This window comes from Falco biarmicus, chromosome 7 (genome assembly GCF_023638135.1).
Source record: "Falco biarmicus isolate bFalBia1 chromosome 7, bFalBia1.pri, whole genome shotgun sequence".
Lineage (NCBI taxonomy): Eukaryota > Metazoa > Chordata > Aves > Falconiformes > Falconidae > Falco > Falco biarmicus.
Genome location: NC_079294.1, coordinates 31,881,846 through 31,901,246, shown reverse-complemented (window position 1 = coordinate 31,901,246; position 19,401 = coordinate 31,881,846). Strand labels below are relative to the sequence as shown.

General features: G+C 43.8%; 1 protein-coding gene across 2 annotated transcripts in view; it reads left to right on the top strand.

Moving 5' to 3' along the window:
• PRIMA1 (proline rich membrane anchor 1) overlaps positions 1 to 19,044 on the top strand; it is a 54,414-nt gene extending 35,370 nt beyond the window's left edge. For both annotated transcript variants that reach the window (XM_056346935.1, XM_056346933.1), the window contains exon 4: positions 14,563 to 19,044. In XM_056346935.1, coding sequence (XP_056202910.1) covers positions 14,563 to 14,662 — 100 coding nt within the window. In that variant the 3' untranslated portion in view covers positions 14,663 to 19,044. The remainder of the gene's footprint in view (positions 1 to 14,562) is intronic.
• Positions 19,045 to 19,401: the final 357 nt, after the last annotated feature.

Genomic DNA, 19,401 nt, shown 5'->3' with positions numbered 1-19,401 from the left:
CAAAAAGCAGCAGTGAGGGCTGTGGTGAGGTTGTCTCATGGTGCAGGGATGTACATCCCACGAGGCAGGCCAGAGCCCTGCACATGTTCCCCAGCCCGGTTTGTACCACTCACTTCCCCAAAGAGCAAGGACCCTGTAGTCCTCCACATGGCCATCTGCCACATGCCACTGAGGCTAAGCTCAATCTAGTCCAAAATCATTATTAATTGCAACACAACAATGCTTTTCAGTACAGAGAGAGAAGACAGAACAGTGTCCTAAACTTACTTAATCACCTTAAAGTGGATATTCATAGCATGACTGATGACAGACAGGTCAAGGTGAATCAAGATTGTTATTCTCTTCTATTGTCCCTGGCATATTAGAAGGGATTGTACTGAAATGGTGCCTTAATTCTCAGCAGGTGCCTGAAAAGACAATAATTACTCAGAAGATAAAGTGAGATAGTTGGTGGAAAAGATCCTTAGAAAGTGCTGTTGGGGGGGGGGCACCCAAAGGGAAGAAGGAGGTCTGTGGGGGGCAGATCTCTCTGTCTTTGATGCAATTCATTGATGTCAAACCAGTTCAGGTCTGCAAAAGGGGTTAACTCCTAAGAAGTGCCATTCGAAAGGGAATACGGTCTTCATTGGGAAGACCTGGGAATGTCACTGAGGGTAGCTGAAAGAAAGACAAACTTCAAACTTTTGGAAAAGCAAGGAAAAGGCAGTTACACTGTAGCTTGATTATCTTTTCCACTGGCTGAATGTTGATGCTTATCAACAACAGGATCACCATCTACCACTGAGCGCCACTGTCCAGGTCTTCTGTCACCTCTAACCAAAGCTCAACATCCTCATGTGTTGCTTAGCCTCTATGTCTAACCATCTCCCAGTAGTGAATTTACTCCCATCCTTGGAATGAGGTTGCACATGATCTACTAATGACAATTTAAATACTCTGAGCAACCAGTCTTTTAGAAGGAGATCCCATTTTTTTGACCATCAAGAAATGAGTTTATAGAATCACAGAATGGTTGAGGTTGAAAGGGACAGCTTGAGATCATCTAGTCCAAACTTCTGCTCTAACAGTCAGCTAGAGCAGGTTCCCCAGGTCTGTGTCCAGCTGGGTTTGAATATTTCTACAGGTGAAGCAGCCTCTCTAGTTCTTGTTGGTTTTCTTGTGCTCTTTCAAAGCTGTCTGTGTTAATTAAACTACCTGTAGCCCTGCTTGATGAAAACTTGAGTGCTAGTACAAGGATAATCAGTTGTTCTTCCAAAGGGTATTGATGTCTGGGTGTTGGTTGTGCAAGAATTTCCAGGGTAGTATATATGAGACAAGTTGTTGAACAGCTTTACAACTCGACCCAAGCCCACTGCAGATGCCAGAGCTCTGCTGTATCCATTCTGTTGATTCAGTGGCATCACTGAGGATTTTGGATGGGGGACTAATAGTTGGCACTGCCCAGTATTTTTTGGGTGCATCAAGATGAAGGGTTGCCCTCATTTTTAAGTGGAACAGCAGAATTATTGTACTGCTTGCAAGCAGGTTTATTTGACAGATCAAGGGCTGATAAGTGGATAAAATAGCCTTTCATTTGGAGAGATGGCTGAGCAAACCCTCAGGCGGTGCTGTGCAGAAAAGTTTGCTTTGCTGTTGCCTGTGCAGTACATGTTGGTCAGATAAGCAGGAGGAGCTGCTCTTCAGTGCTGTCCATCTGGGTTTTTTATAAACACTACATGTTTGCATACCTATTATAGGGCAGGATTTTTTTGTCTCTTAAGTTATACCAAAGACACATTCTACTAGGGAGAAAGTGTGCTGTCATAAGTGGATAAAATGCTCCGCGCGGTTTCTCATAACCAGGAATACTGGAAGCCTTCAGGAGGTTTTAGTCTTTAACATAAAATAAGAAGTCCAAGTATTTCACAAAATACTCTCCTATGGATCATTTTTCACTTCTTTACTCCTAATTTGTGATCTATTGACAGAGATGCCAACAGCAATCTGTAGGGCGCTATGGTCTATCCTGTGATCGATTAACTTTTCACTGTGACTAGAAACAAACTTGCCATTTTTCTGTGTTCTGTGGCAGATGAGGGTACCACATCAAAAGGCAGCAGCCTTGCGATGGAGTTAAGTACTGCTCAGTTACTGCCTCAGTGCAGCTCTGTAATAGCCATGGGTGGATTTTACAGGCTTGTGCCAGAATATAATGCTCATGCTGTTCCAGTTGTATTGATCAAAATATTCCTCATTTACACCAGCTCAACTAGAAGATACAAGTAGATGCTACAGTTCTGAAATATATAGACTTGCCGGGTTTACCATGAGGTTTTTATTACATTTCTTCCTGAAACAATAACTTCTGAAGAAATGTGAATAAACATAAGATAAGCGTTCTCTTCACCTACCAGTCAAAAAACTGACTTTAATCTCAAGACTCTTACATAGTCAAAATCCTGCAAGGCAAAGAAATAAAGTTTTCTTAGAAATTAATTTAATTTTTAAGCCAATCATAATTTTTGCGAGCTGACATGAGGGCATTTGTGGCTGACCCTGCTGGTGAAAAGCCACAGCTGTGGCTGACACGTACCCAGCCCAGTACCTAGTATGCAGGGACACTTGAAGAAGGATTTGGACTTGATTATCTGGGATATCTCAGCTTAGGACTGTGTTTTTTACAGTCTGCAAGAACCCAGCAGCAGCACCCCGGGGTGCCTGGCACAATCTTTTTTACGGCTTAGAGGAGATTGTACCCATGGTAGTAGGGTAGGGATGTAGATATGTTATTCAGCACTGTATCACCCAGAAATTCCCTCTACACAACAAAAATCTCTCAGGAACCCGCTGGGTGCCTTTATTGCCCCTTTTTGCTTTCCATGAAGGATTTCCAATGCATCTGGAGTAAAAGCAGCAAAGCCTGATTTCTCCTGTGGCTGAACAACTGCAGCTCCCAGTGGGTTCAGCAGACATGACAGATTTGCAGGAGCATTAAAACCCCCAAAAGAGAATAAGCCAGAAAAGTAAGAGAATACCCAGGTAGTTGCCCCCATACTGCCCCAGGCAGGATCTGCCCAGACTCATTCTGCTCTGCCTTGAGGTGTCAAGAAGCCAGACCTGACCATGGAGCAGCTGGCACCAGCTGATCCCCACCCATCACATGCATCCAACCATCTTTAAGATGATTGGGACTGTTCAGCCACCTCTCAGCCCTGTGTACGTGCCCCATTTGCCCACGGTCTCTGCCCGTTCTTGTTTCCTGCAGTACTTTTGTTTCCCACATCACCCCCACGTTGCCCCAGATCTACCATGCAGAAGATACCCCCTTCCTGCCTGACCTTTTGGCACACTTCTGGCCAGCAGGCTTGGCTCGGTGCCACCCTTGGCTTCTCCAGTTCATGGCTTCTGCTGCCTTTGATTTTGATGCCTGGCTCTAACCTGGACTTCTGTGCACAGAGACCCTGGGGAAAGGTGGAGCTCAGGGAATGGCAGGTGCTGCGCTTGGATGCGCCTCCTCCTGTGCAAAGAATCTGAGCCAGAGGTAACAAGGCATCTGACCACAGCAGTGTTATTTCCCACTGTAATTTATGTGCATTAGTTTCACACCTTTGTCCAATTAGTCACGACTTGGTATGGAACCAAGACATCAGCTTTTCCATGCCCTAGCTGAGACCAGGTGTTGATAAAGGAAGGCTCAGGGGTGCTTGTCCACATGAGCTGCTTTCAGGGGTCCCCACTGCTCTGGAAGGGAGGTCACATCACACCCACCCCACCTTGCTGTGCTGTTTGCTGCCATGCAGCCGCACCGCCCAGGGGCAAAAGGGTGCAGACAGGGCCCCCCTTTGCAAAGCTGCGACACTCCTTGGGCACACGTTGATCACTTGCAGCTGCCCTCAAGCTCCTTGCAGCTGTGCTGCCACCACTTGTGTTGGCTGCAGGGTGTGATTTCTGCTACCTCTGTCCTTCATTCTCTGCACCCCCCATACTTACTGCTAAATATTTATCATGCTCTGGGGTTGCTAAGCAGCCCTCAGCTCCCTGCTCAGGAGAGTCTTGCCGTGAAGGTGAGACAGGCAGTAGGTCAGCGTGGGCAGTGCTGGGGCGGGGGGAGAAGGTGGCATCAGCTGAGGTGGTCCTGCTCCACCACACACTTACCTTGCTCTGACTCCAGTATCTGCTCTGTCAGCAGGCACGTGGCCAACCCTGCTGCCAGGTGGGCTGGGCTGGAGAACAGCTCTCCTGGTTTGTCCATCTCGGAGAGCTGTTGGCTAAATAGCTGTGTCAGGGAGCACTTGTGGAGGTGAGCATCACAGCATCCATTCCCCAAGCTAATGCCAGGTGATGGAGTGAAGCACTAACAGGGGGTCTGACGTAAATGGCCTGATCCCAGCTGTATGCAAGACAAGACTAGGAAAATGGGGTCATTCCTCATTTTGCCTTTTGAAAAGAGGCCATGCAGGGAGGTCACAGGTGGAGAAACGGTGCCTTCTTTGGTGTCTGCTTTTTGAGGCAGTAGCGTGAAACCTTATGAAAGCAACAGAAACTTCAGGCTAACTTGATTCTTTCATTTAGTTGCTTTGAGCCCTGGAAAGCCAGTGTAGAAACTGGCTGAACTCAAATCCTTCCTCAGAAATTGTCCCCAGTTCCAAACTGCACAACACTAAATCTCTGTGTAGACATCAACGTGTGCCAGACTTGCTGGTTTCTCTGCCTCTGTATAGACTTGCCCTATTGCACACCTGGAGCATGGGAAGGCTGGGACCACCCTGTGCAGTCCACTTACAGTGGGTTTGCCTTTATTCTGCAAAGAGCAAGGTCTGGCTCTGCAAACTCTTCTTTGTGAGTGGACAAAGTCAGAAGAAGCTCCTTGGAAATCAGTGGTCTTACTGTAGCTGGTGACAGAGACAGATTGCCTCAAATGCAAAGTGATCTCGATAGTTGGAAAGATCAGTTCATTTTACAAGTTTTAATTTTCTTCTCAGCTCCTTGCATTTATTTGTGTTGCAGACCCTCTTCTATGAAAGACATTTTTATGACAGAAAATCTGCAGAGAATTTTGGTTCATCTGCATAAAAATTAATCATTATTTAAATAATTTTGTGACATTCTATTTAAATGATTCTGTGAAGTAGCAGTAGACTTGTTCTTCTGTATGGATCAAGTCCATCATCCAAGTTGTTGCCTATGATTGCAAGGGATCAAATGGCAAGGTGGATATCTACATTCAGCAAAAGATCTGGGCACAGAGTAGCACAGAAGGTCAACTTTGTTTTGGGGATGGAAAAGTCCATTGCCTAAAATGGCAATATCCACAGTCACTTGGCTCATGAAAGACATAACGTCCTTCAAAGACATTCAGAGCAAGACAGCAGTGAAGAGCAGCCCTTGCTGATCTCCTCTCTCTGCCCCTTATTATTCCAACCCCACGTTTTGCCAGCACTGATGTCCACCCTGTCCCAGAGCATGGGGCACCAGCAGCCAGCCAGTTTGCAGACATGGTAGGGGTTTCCTGCACCTTTGCCCTCCTTCGCTTTCCCCTCCAATATAGATATCTGTTTATAAGGAGAATTTCTATTTATGAGCCCAGCTAAATAATAGCTTATAAATGTCTTTTATTGGCCTCGCTGTAGCTGACAGAAGCAGTTAGGCAGTCTTTATCAATGTATATGTTTAGATGTGTTGTCTATATAAAAATAGTGAGGTATTGATCAGGACTGGTACAGCTGGGCACTTGAAAAGCAGGTTTCAAATCCAGATTTCCTAAATAATATTTAAGCACTTTGAAGATAAAAAGCATTGAATAGTGATGGGTGGTGTTCAATCTGTTCCAGAAGGACTGGGGAATTTTAAAGGACTAAGCGAAAGATCTCGGTGTGGGCTTCCACTGGTGTTTTTGTATTACTGAGTAGCAGAGGAGTGTTTGTTGCCTTCATGCCAGCACCTGTGAGAATGTGCATGTCTCGGTTTTGCGTGGGTCACAGAGAGCTCTCACAGATGTGTGCAGAAATGAAGGATCAAACCTGCCTGTGCATTCAGCTTGTGGGCACAAAAGCTCAGAGAGTGTGCACAGCCCAGGTCAGAGGAAGCTGTACATTTTTGTCCGTTAGACAAGCTCCGTGACTTCAGTTTTAGTGAGATGCCACTACTGCAGTAATGCATCCAGCCTGCGTCTGTAATGCATCTGGAGGCTTTTCACAGGAGGGCTCTGGGAGATGCTACTCTCTTCCTCCTACTGATCTGCATGAAATAGGGAAAAAACAAAGTAGGTGTCCTGCCTTCATGATTAGCTGTTACCTATTCCCAGACCTGGTGCTGTGGTAGAGCAACTCACCCTGTGTCCAGCTCTGACCATAGGTATTGCCTTTGATCACTGAGGATCAACTCAGGGAAACTGAGGCTGTACCTGATCAGTGAAATGATTTCTTCTGTAACTCTGGTTGTTTCAGTTCCCCAAAGCAGTCAGTATTCTTTCTTTGATACTTCACGGTGGCAGCCTAGATATCTTAGTAACATGGGACTGGAACAAGACCAGTCACCCTGTCTGTCCCTGATATTGTGAGCACTGTGGCATTTGATCCTGTTCACAAACACACCAGTCTCCTTCTTGAAGCTGTGTAGTTTTCCCTTTCTTCCGGCTGTCCTCCAGGAGTCCCAGTTCAAACTTACTCTTTTGAGAGTAAAAGAACTTATTTTGCATCTCCAGCCTAAATTTACCCATGGCTTCTTCCCATTTCTTTCTTTCAAATGCCCTTTTCCTTTTCTGGTGTTCCCTGAGACAAACCCCATCCCCTCTTTCTTTTCATTAATGATATTGTTCCAAGTTTGTTTATTGTCTTCTATAAGAAATTGGAACAGACATTTGAGCTGGTTACTCCCTGTAAATTATAGACTTGTTAGGGCAGATCATGCCTAATGCAATAGAGTTGTATATAATCCTGGTTATCTGGGTGCTACATATATATTGACGATCCCAGGCTGTTTCTGTACTGCTTGGCTGAGCGTGGTGTGCCATGACTTGAGGGAGCTCCATGAACGTACCTCAGCTACCTGCACTGCTCTGCGGCCGGGCAGGCCTTTGAGGAGCAGGAGTGTCCCCAGCTCATCCCCAAAGGGCACTGCCAGTGTGTAGCACACCGCCAGGCATGGCCATGGCCATCCTGCAGACACGTTTTGGCACTGTTCAAAGCAGGGACATGTTGATTCCAGGCATTTAATGTCTTTTTTTCTTTTTCATTTTTAGTGGCTTTTTGCCAGGCTGGAAGGCTGGCAACATGAGCTCATTTTTTAACATTAGGTCCATTCATTTTTTTTCCCTTTTGTCACCAAAACATATCAATGATGTATTCCACACTGAGAACACCCGACTGATAACGTCAGCTGTAATATCCTTCCAGTCAATAAAACCTTTTAAAGATCATTATAGGGAATGCAAAGAATGGGCTGTAACGTGAGGGGTCACTGAAAGTACTTTTATCAATTATGTCAATTAATAGGCCAGTATCCTCATAATAAAGATCCTTCTCTTCCTTAAGATTGCTTTTGTGTAGGAGTGTAATTCTGAAGTTAGCTTAATTGAAGACCTAGTTGGAAATGTGGTTGTATCACCTTAGTCTCCCGGGGACAGATCTTCCCCTGTAAGATCAGAACGAATCCTCCTCAAGTCCAGCAAAGCCTGTGGAATTACTCTGACTTTGCAGTGCTGAAAATAAATGAAGAATAAACTCCACTTCTTAAATTTCACATGTGGCTCAGCAATCTACTGCAATTACTTGCAATCTGAACAGGCCAGATCCTCCCTTTAGACATACCAGAGTGACTTCAGCAGGCTGGGATAGACGCACATCTGCAGAAAGAGATCTGCCCACTACATTTTGCGGCCTGAGTGCACCAGCCCAGGGAACCTCTAAGTGCTGATGAATGGCTGCAGAGCGGCTCCATATGGATTTTTTTCCCCAAGAGAAGCACTCAGCAAAGGCTAGATCTTCAATCCATGCATCGTGAGGGGCATTTGACCATCACAGGGGAGCATGAACCACACTAAAACAGAAGCTGCCCACACGCTTGCAGGGCTTGTTTAAATATACACCAGATACTGGTCAGCTAAAAATGGTTGTAAGGGAGAGCTGAATTAGCCATAAATTGCAGGCTTGAAAATGCTCACATGAACAGCCAGAAAAGAAGAAGCTGTCATTAGGAGATGGTATCTGGGGGTAAGATCAAAGCCTATTGCTGCAACATGACTTGCAGTGCTGTGAGAGAGTCTTCCTACTTTTGCGTAGTGGTCCTAGCACTGCGTGCTTGAGCAGATCTTCTCCCCTTCTCCACATGTGAGAGATAGACAGAAAAGTCTGAAGATGTTAAAAATTGTATGCTTACTTTGTCTTGTAAATCTTACTTATCAGCTGTTTTTTTGGGCTAAGACTGAAGTACTCAAAGGTCTCTAGGGAAAGAACAGCCTTTTCTGATTCACAAAAGATGCCTTTATTTTTTTCATAAGGAGCAAAGCAGCTTGAAGGAGATCTCTATCAAATGTCCGAGACTAAAAGTAACCCAATATACTAATCTTTCCAAATGGTGCAGGTAATATCACACAGGTTACCTATAGTTTGGAACAGTAAGTAAAAAAACATCACATATTGGGATAATAAGTAATAAACACTGGGGCAAGACTGTTTTTCTTTTAGATGCTGGATTATCTAATTTACCAGCCTGGAGATAGAAATGCAGGGAATACATGTAAACGCCCTGGGAGATTGAGAGTATTGAACATTGGTACTCGACAAACACTGAGCAGAAGTGAGTGCATTGCTGAAATTTCTCCAGATGGAGCTCCTTTTTATTTTAACTGTAAAACATTTGCTTTGTACGTGGGAGGTAGTTGAGCCAGTAACCTCTTCCTACAAGTAATGAATAGTATGCTGCTTGGTTTCTGGACAGATAGATGGTCCACATATAGCTGTTAACTAATTTAATAGAGAAAATCTAAGGTTTCAGAGAATTCTCATCATTAGGGTTTCTTCTTTGATTTCTGTCTTTACGTTGTAAAATAAAAAATATTCAAACTGAATTTTTCTGAGCATTCTGGGACAGTCAAAGGGAGAATTCAGAGTGTGACTCTCTTTTCATGACTGTGAAAACTATCTCCAAAGAAGTGTCCTTCTTTAACATGAGCCCCATACATTTGGCCATAGCACCAGGCTGGCCAGCCCAGGTTAGTCATTAGGCACTGCTTGTTGTGGATGGCTGCACACAAATTCCATGTCTGTATCCTGGAAAAGCAACTGTTGTCAGTACAGTGAGCCCCTCTAGCAGGGGTCGTGTTCACAAACCAATCCTAGAAAGCAAGTTCACTTCTCTCACCCATTGCTGTCATGGGAACTGATTCACCTCTGGTGGCTGATGGCCAGCATGAATCAAATGGCTGTTTGATGAACGCCCCCAGTACTGAGATGTAAACAGCCTCCATTCACATCCTTTATGTTCTTATAAACATTCAGGTTATTTGGAGAGATGGTCTAGTAATTGAATAACATTACAAAATTTATTCTTTCATTCCTATCCTGTATCTGCTAAATAAGGATGTTTCTGAAGTGTGACAGTAGCTCACACATCATCTTGTCTGGGCTTCCAGCAGTGAAGTCTAGCAAAGAGCTGTAAACATAGCCACCACAGGTACTGCTAGCATCCTAGCCTGGGAGATGAAGCTGAGTGAAAATATACTTACCAGATTTTAGTCTGTTTCTTGGACAACTTTTGAAACACAGGAAGGTGCTGCTTCAGTTGGATCTCTACTGGTACATAGGTAGCTTGGGTATTTCTGCTGTGTGCTGGGGACACATCAAGATAGACCTATGGCATGTATAAACAATCCATCTTCAGGTCTCTGATTTGTCCCTTCCCTTCTACTGCTTCGCCCAGGGATCAGCGGGCACACACAGGACCTGGCACACGCCACCGCCAGTGCAGGAGGGATGGGCGAGCCACGGTGATGCTCACTGGCAGGGCAGCTCAGGGCTGCTTATCTTTCCCCATGGCTGTGCCAGGTGACAGCAGGGCTGCCCGCAGAGCCTGGTAGCAGCTTTGTTTGTGGTAGGAGCCACCTCGAGGTGAAACTGCTTTGAGAGGAGAGATAAGTTCTTAATGTGTTACTAAAAGCACCTTCATGAGAGGAACTGAAAACAAGAAAGGTTTTTTTTGGCACAGGTACCATGTACATTGGCACAGGTACAGCTGTGCAAAGGCAGTAGAGGGATGTCTCATAGCTTTCACTCTTGCTAAAATTATCAGTTGATACTGATACCCATACAAGCCAATCTGGGTGGTTTGTTTTTTTGGGGGTTTTTTTTGGTTGGTTTTTTTTTTTTTTGGTAGCTGCCTTTTAAGTACAATTTACAATTCTGTACCACGGCTCAGGAAAGAGTGGAGTTGCACTGTGGTCTTCTGAGCACTGAGCATCTCCTCCAACAACACACAGCAGGGAGGGCAGAGCAGCCTTTCCTCCTCTAACTGCATTTTAAAAGAGGAATGACCCTGTTCCCATTCTGTACGAAACAGGATAGGTGTTTCCCTGGGAGGACAATCCAGGGCAGCAAATCCTAAGTGGAGACAGGCATCTTCTGGCAGTGCTGAGTCAGGTATGGGAGCCCCAGAAAGAGATGAATTTAAGATCCCTTCATTCCCCTGCTGCCAGCCCAAGGTCATCTCCTCCCAGCTTAGTTGGGTTTCCCCGAGGTCCTGTCTTCCCAGATGCTGGCAAGGGTGCAGTGGCACTCAACAGGGATATTACTATGGAGGCAGGCAGTAGGAAACAGATTTGTAATGCTTAGGCTTGTCTCATGAAATCAAGTTTTATCCTAAACTCTCATCCCTTCCAAGCACACAGCACCTTGAAGAATATGAGCATGTGGATTGTATTGTGTCTTTTAAGCTCTGTTGCAGTTTACTCTTCTGGACAAAACTTCTATTCCCATTTCTAGGTAATCTTATTCTCCTCAAAGCTTCAATAAGCCTATAAGTAACAAGGCATTAAAAAGTCCTGATTAAATGAATAGTCTGCTTAGCTTTTGCTTGATTTTGTCTGAAAGAGAGAATATACAGATTTTCTTAAGCATTTACAAGTGAGACATGAGGTGAAACCCTCCTCCAGTAGTCTACCACACAACAGCCTTACAGATGGTAGATGAATGCCAAATTTACACCAGTAGCCAAAGCTGGTAGGAAGGGTGTTGTCAAATATACCAACCTAGTTTTGTGACTAGGCATGCTACAGGGCCAAAACATGTGTTTCCTCTAGGAAATTTTCTAAAGACAGAACATACAAATTAAGTTTGAATGTGCATTGTTATGTTGACCTTTACACAGGACTCTGCAGAGAACTGGTACAAGCCAATATGAATTTCTTCCATAAACAAGATTCGTAACGTGGTCAGAACCTCATCTGAAATTTAAGCTTGATGTGTGAAATACACTGTTAAATGGCTGTTTGATGCTTTCTTGATTTTAGGATTCATGCAAATTAATGCATGCATGGTGGAGAGGTCATTATGGACTCTGATGCATCATTTCAGGCGTGTACTAAGCTGTACAGAGTTGCATGTCCCTTTCATTCGCAGATGTTTGGCATGAAGAGTGCGCCAATTTGTTTGCCAAACATCAAAGCACAATGTATAGGAAATCATACGGTAAAGCAATGCAACCCACTTGTTAGTGAACAGCCAGTTTCGCCTGCCACCAAGTGAGTATGTCACAGATATGAATAGTTCCCTACTCATTCCCTCACTAATTTGAAACATCGCTTTTACCAACGAAAAGCAACCCTGGAATGGAAATGCATAAATACCTAACCATAGGGCTTCAACTGAAAGGAGTCTTGGAGCATTACACACAGGAAGATCACACATAATCTTTGTTTATCAGGCATAAAATAGGATAAAAGGGTTCCCCTTGGTGTGTAAGAGGAAAACTTGCATGCTTGGAACTCAAGAGTCAATGAAATTTGAGGCAAAAAAGAGCTAGTGACACACAGAGCTAGTGGCACAAAAAGAGCTAGTGCCCTAATGCAAAAGGGCAGTTGAAAAATCACAAGCCAAAGTGACTTTGCACATCTGAATACATAGGTCAGTTTTAATCACTGTGACAAGTGCATACAGGTCTGCCAAACCAGTGATTTAAATGGTGTAATTGAGGCAAGTTTAACCTGAAATCCATGCCTGATGTACATTTGGTAACAAATCGAGTGAAGGAGTTTAACGGAGCAGTCTCCAAGCCTGAACTTTTGTGTCTGCCAAAAATAAGTAAATCAATGTCTCACACAGCCATTTCATTGAGACCCAAGAAAGTAGTTGCTCTGGGTTTTTTTAGCACTAACCCTGAGCAGTTAATAAGGCAGAAGCAGAACCTTGATAAAATCTCCATTCCACGATTTGCAGGCTCTGAAAAAATACACTTCCAATGCATACTAGTGCCCATGGTGTAGTATCGCCAGCAGCCTCTCCAGCAGTGTCTGCAGAGAGGTCTCGCCGTTGGAGGAGTCTCCAAACTGCTGAGGTCTGTGCTGGGAGACCAGCCTGGGGAGGGCAACAAGCAAACGGCAGCTCTTGGAGAAGAGAAACTGAAGCAAAAAAAGGGGGAGGAAAGGAAAGAGAATTTCAGGCAAACTGAGGAAGCTGGTCTCGAAGTCACTTCTAGACACCAGGAAAATGTAGATAAAAATGAGAGGAAGACATTTTTTAACATGAAGAAAGAAGAGGAAGACTAAAGAGAAAGAAAATGGAACTTGAGAGGTGCAGAAACACATAGCAGACCAAAATAAAGGAGTAAACAGGAGACAAACAGATAGCTAGTAGAAGTGGCCAAAAATGTCATCTTTTTTTGACCATTCGTAGAGCTGATTATCAGAGTTGGAACTGGGCAGGGGGGGAGAAATTTTTGAAAGCAACAGAGAAATTTAGACAGCCACACCATTTTTCCTGCCCAGGAAAAAATCAGAGAAGTATTGCTGTTAGATTCTCCATTCCTTTTGCCAGGGAGGTGACGGGGTGGGTGGGTGCTTTACAGTGTTGTGAAAGACGGGGCCACAGGACCTTGTGCCAGATACAGACAGGCACAGTGTGTTAATGGCTGAAAAATGGCTTAACAGACCCTTAGTCTCAACAACTCTTCGTCTCCCCTTGCCTTCCGTTTCCATTCTCTAACAGCTGGAATCATGGCTAATACTAACAAGCCTTAACTCTTACCAGCTAGAGAGGCACAAGATATCACAATCAGAAGTATTCTCTTTGAGATTACAAGCAAAACAAATTTATCTTCCTGTAATCATTCTCCATAAATCTTTCATTAAAACTTTGCTGAAATTAAATGTCATTAAGCATTTTTTTAATTAATCATTGTTTTGTTAAACAATGTCAAGAACAATAGCACAGACTGACTGTTGTATTGCATTTATCTGTTCCTCTTTTTGCCCTCAGAAACACCTTAAACTCAAGGCACTAGTATCTGAAATATCCATGTGGAAAGCACAAAGCTTTTTCCTTCTACTAAGATTAAAGCTTGAGTTTTAAATAAAGGTTATGCCACTTTTGAGAAGTTGTGAGAGGAAACACATGATGTAACATGGTCTGTTACGGAACTTAAGCTCACGTCTCCCTTTTCAGTCACTTCAAAATCTCAAATAAGATCATTTTGCTCTGTGATGTGCAGATACTTGTTAGTTTTCTGCACTTTCTGGGCATTTCCTGCATTGTCTCACAATTAGCATTGGTGGTCCTGGACTGTGTTACCAACTGGTACCAGCGGCCACCAAAAAAAATAAAAAGGGTGGTTGTGCTGAGGAGCTGGTAGATCACAGCAGGTGCCATGTTTCATTCACTAACAACTCAAGACACCTAGAACACAGACATTTGTGTCTGGACTAACAACCTACCCTTCCTTCACAATGCAGAGAAACATAAATGCCTTGGGCACAAAGCATCTGACTCATTTTGCATATCCACTTCAAGCTGTTCTGAACTGTGTTTTAAAAGTACCTGTTTCTCTCCATTGGCTGTGAAGGTAGTTTGGGGTGGTTACCACAAATGTACATATCTACACTGATCAGATGAGTCCTCTCCTAGTCACCAAACACAGTGGTTTTATGATGACTGTTGAGTTGGGCCCTCAGTGGACACATCTGGTCATCATCCCAGTTTGAATTATGTGGCACTTGGAGGAGAAAGGCCCAGGACTGCCCCAGGGCAGAGCCTGACCCAGGGCCCAGCCTCTGTTCCAGTGATGAAGATGGTGGTGGAGCCTTCGCCTCATGCAACAGGCACACTTGTATCTATACACAGACCAGCATGGGCACTCCAACAGCCCATCATGAGGCCTTAGGACCAGACCCTCCAGGTGGATCATGAGGCTTGACAAAATTTAACTGCTGGTTTGGCCTGTGTTCAGAAAGGGAAATACAGACAGAAAAATTTCAGTATTATGACACATTTCACATGTCTTTGCTTTCAATCTGTATTGACAAAGAAGATGTTTATCTCTGTCCTTTCTTCTCCCCCCCACCCTGCCTATACATCACCGAACCTGGGATCACCCAAGGAAACCAATGAGAAAAGAAGAGAATGGAACCAGTCGGGCTGAATATGCAATGACCTCCTCTCAAAACAACAAAACAGTTGATAACAATGCGGTTGTATAATCCCCGAAACCCCGCCGAGGTGCAGGAGGTGGTAAACTGTCAAAGCACACACACAGAGCAGGCAAGGTGGGTGAGATAAGGCAACGGAAGGAGCTCTGTGGCCAAGGACTTCATTTCAGAAACAGTGCACGCATCAGTGATTCAGAAGAGAAAAGCAGGCTGCTCTTCAGGCTGCTGCTTCTCCAGGGGAGGATAAACTTGCCCACCTGGGCTGCCCAGAGAAAAGGCCTCACAAAGGCATAAGCATTGCATGCTGCATCTCATGAAAGCAATGTCGCAATGCCTCCCGCTTCTTCTTCCTCCTCTCTTCCCGCTCCCCACCCCTTCCCCCCCCCCCCCCTTTTCATCTTGAATTCAGTGTCCACAAAAAGCTGCTGAAATAGGATCTTCTGAGGAGAAGGTGATCTGCCAGACTGGCAGCAGCTTATTATAAATGGGTCTGAGGGTCAAGGATGGGAGGTGTCACCTACGTGCTTCTCCAGCCTGTGCAGTTCTGTACACTTATACTTCATCCTTATCATCCCTATTATTTCATTATTAAAAAGGGAACAAAGGTTCCTGTTAAACCATCAAGTAACCAAAAATTGCATGACCTTGTGACACCCCAGGAAATTCATCTGCAGTCTGATGACTATGCAATTTCCATGGCTGAAGACTTTTCAGACAAAAGAAATCAAAATGTAAGATTTTAGCAATTAGCATTGCTATTGAAAGAGAGAGATTATTAAGAGGTGCTTTGAACGTTATTATTTCATAATCATCCTCCTTTTTTGCATCACACTTTAATTTTTATCCTTAAAAAAGCTTTTCCTTTGTGAAATTCCACACATTTCTCTGTGTTTGCATCATGCTGAATCCCCAGGGAAACCCTGACAGGAAAGATGTTGTGTCCATCTTGGCATGAGTATTTGGGTGGGATTGTGATGGAAGTACTAGCAGCCCTTTGATGTCTTCTTCATTCACTGACTAGTGTCGTTTCCTGAAAGCGTTGAGTCTTCTGAACTGACCCACCGAGGTCATTGTAGGTCTGGCTTCGAGGACCACTTTTGAGGGTCTGGTAAGCTAGTTGTGCCCACGTTAACTCAGTCTCTGCCTCTCCTGGGCAGAGGCTGCCGATTGTGCCAAATTCAGCGTAGTAGCTTAGTGTTGTACTTTCCGTGACGTGGATTGCAGACTACTTAAAGCAAAACTGAATCCACCCAAATTCCTTTCACGTAGGATCTCAGGTTAGACTCAGTAAGGAACCCTTAGGATAAAGGCGATGAGACTAGCCAAGATGCTGGTCTTTCCCCACCTCCTGAAAGCTGTCCTTCATATAACACCACCATGTATATGTCTCCATTTACCTCTGTGCTGAAAGTCATGATGCAGTGAAAGACAAATTTCCACCCTGGCTTCTTGTCTGGACATTCAATACCGCTCAGTCTCCATGTCTGTGAGTAACTACCAGGCTCTGACCTAGTCTCGCCCCAGGGCATGGCTGCGCCCCAGCCACCATGTCCCTTGGTACTGCAACACATCAATGCTTTCAGTTTTATATAAGGATGTGCCTGAACTGCAGAAATCAGACCTTGATTTTGAACACATCCCTGTCTGTGGTTGGTCTATCGCCAGGATGTAGAGTTTGGGCTGATGGCAGAGAAAGACGATGGTCTGCAGACCTTCCACAAAAAAGCTCCAGGATGTTCAGATCAGCACTTCCAGCTCAGGCCCATCTGTAGTTTTCTATTACCTATTGAATAATAGGGTGTATGTAAATATAAGTATCTTTTCAATGATAAAATGAAATGCTGCTATATACTGCTGTTGAGGAATTTATGGAGTTATTAATTTAGCTTTTTAGCCTGTCATCACTATGTAGAGGTTTAGCTACATGAAATTATTTTTTAAAGGCTAGACTTTCTTGAGAAGTGAATGCAATTACAAAAGTGAAAGGGAATAAGTAACCCTTTGCCCAATAGTATGATCATTCCCTGCCATATTCATGTTGTGTGCTTGCACAAGACACAGTTATATATTCCTAGATCCAAAGTGTGATTAAAATGACAGAATTTACATTTTGAGTCTAGTATCCCAAATGTCGATTGCCTAAAGCACTTAGCCCCTAAATACTATAATAAAAATATTGCAAGTATATTTCTAGAATATTTTTTAAGCTATAACATTTATTTTGGTGTAGTTACCTATGTTTGCCTTTCTTTTTTTACTCCAGTTGTTTCTGCCTAAACATGGCATAGTTTGAGACTGGTTGCATGTTTAGCTGAGAGTATACAGTATGAATGCAGATGAGATTAGCATGATAGGGGCTCAGGATTAGCACTTTCTCCTTAAGGTTGTTGATTTTATTTATTTCCTAATACAGCTTTAAAGGTATGCTCTGTAAGGCCAAAATCACAAAAGGGATTTGTAGCTCATCATGTCCATCAAAATGTGTCTGTTTTTGCAAGAAAAAGTCTAAAGAGATGGTCACCAAACACTGTCTGATTTTCAGTGATGTCAATGAGAAAACGTCCTCACTAGAGAAAACCCTGGTGCATGACATAACCCACAAGCAAACCCACCCCGGTTTCCCTGAGGTCTCCTCGGGAGAACATACACATTAAGGAGCATGGAGAGCCAGGAGGCAGGGCATTTCAAGGAGCAGCACATGAAGACTAGGATCTGTTTTCAACTCTGCCACTGATCTGCTGTTTACTAGCAAGTAATTTTGCCTCTCTGTGCCTCAATTTACCCATCTGTATAATCAAGATAAAAATACCAGCTCTGTGGCAGTATTTTGAGAGCTATAATGTGTCTGATTTGCATAGGCAGATATACACTATAATTATATCCAACATGTTGATATTAAGTAAATGTATTAGGGCACATCATTGCTATAATATTTCTTAAACAAACATTCCCCAGTGTACTTCTATAATCTGATGGCCACAGAAGTTCAGCAGCAGACAGGCTGAGAGCTGCTCCTCTGCTTGTCCAGAGCCTTTGCTCTCAGCACTCACACAGCTGCATGGCAGGGAGAGACGGGAAATCTTGCACGGGGTAGTTTTGCCTTTAGATTGCTGCCTAAGTACAGTTGACTACATTGCACCAAAATTTAAGGTGATCTTCAGAAAGGCGCTTGGAAAAGTGTTCTAGAAGCAGATGTAAGACTTCAGAAAAGAAAGGCCAGAAAGGCAGTGTCACTGCGGAGTGGTTTCTGAAGTATGCCGATGTGGTTTAAGGCTGTGTTTAACACTCTGCAGACTACTTGCAAAGCTTTTATAAATGAGGCTTCTGTGCTTCCTTATTGTGCTATAATTAAATACAAAGGGAAAGGAACAGTCTTGATGGATAAGGGCTTCACTAAGCAGTGACCCTGGATTTGGGGAACTGGCAATCCAAAATACAGCTTTACAAGTATTTCAAGTTTAGTTTTAGCCATCAAAATATCAGGGGTAGAAAGGCCCTGCATAGCTCTGTTCACAAAATAGCCAGATCCCCGACAGACACAGAGGTGGCCAATTCCTACTCAGACATTAACTGCTGTGCTCTGACCACCACCAGACAGACTCCACAAACTGCTGTGCTCAGTCTGCAGGAGAGCATCAACTCCAAGTTTCTTCTCAAGGATCACCACTAGCAGACAAAAGCAGGGAATGCACTTTAATGGCCTGAGCTGCAGAGTGTTGAGTTTCCTCGGTCCTCAGCAGCACCGGGAAGGTGGAGCTGAAGCCCCAGCGCTGCCACCCTTCCTGGCTCAGGCTGGACACAGTGGTGTGCCCAGGAAAGCATCTCCACCTTGGATAGATGCTGCAAAAACAGACACGGAAGAAAAGAGGAAAGTTCCACTAAGTATAAGATATAAATATATTGAGAGATATATATCTATACAGAGACCTAATTGTCCAGTCTTGCATGCCATATGGTCACAGCATGTGAAGCAAGTGTGGGCCTCCTGCTCCAACCAGGTCATGACCATAGATGCTGCCAAGCAATGGAGAATCAGGCCTATGGTAGATACGTATTTATAATACTCCCTGCACCTGTACAAACAGAAATATATTATTTTAAACTGCAAAATAGTGTGTTTAAATCAATGCATGAATGTAAATATTCTAAGATCTGCCTTCTTGACTGTGCACCACATGTACAGATGAAAACAAATATTGTTTATAGGAAATCTGTATCAGTGGTTAAATGACTAAAGAGAAAAAAATTATCAGAATTAATGTTGTCATGTTTCTCAAACAAGCCATTAATGTATATTTAGTATTTAAGGATATTGCTCAATAAATATGTTCCGTACCAAAAACTGTGTTGCATATACAGATTGTGCAGTACCCTATTTTACAAAGGCACATAATTAATTTTTATTTTAAATAAATATGTACTTGTAAAAAGTTTCCTGTGTCCTGTCAGTTACATAGCTGAGAACAGAGTCTACACATTGAAGAGAAACGCTGAAAGGAGGAATGGCTGCGGTGCCTCTTGAGGCACGTCTCCTCCTGCCCAGATTAACCCTGCTTGCTTGGATACTTTCTGTTCCGGTTTTGGAGAAGCTCATGGCTGCTGCTTGTGCCCGTGTCTGGCTGGGTTTGGTTCTGTCTCGCCTAACCTTGCAGCTTTAGTCCCAGACACATGCACTGCTGGTGCTTCATAAATGAAGGAATTACATTCGTACATTCCTGCAGCCCCTCAAAGCTCAAGAAACCTTTTCTCTTTATGCCGAAGGTGGTGCAAGTTTCCCTAACAAGTTTCTA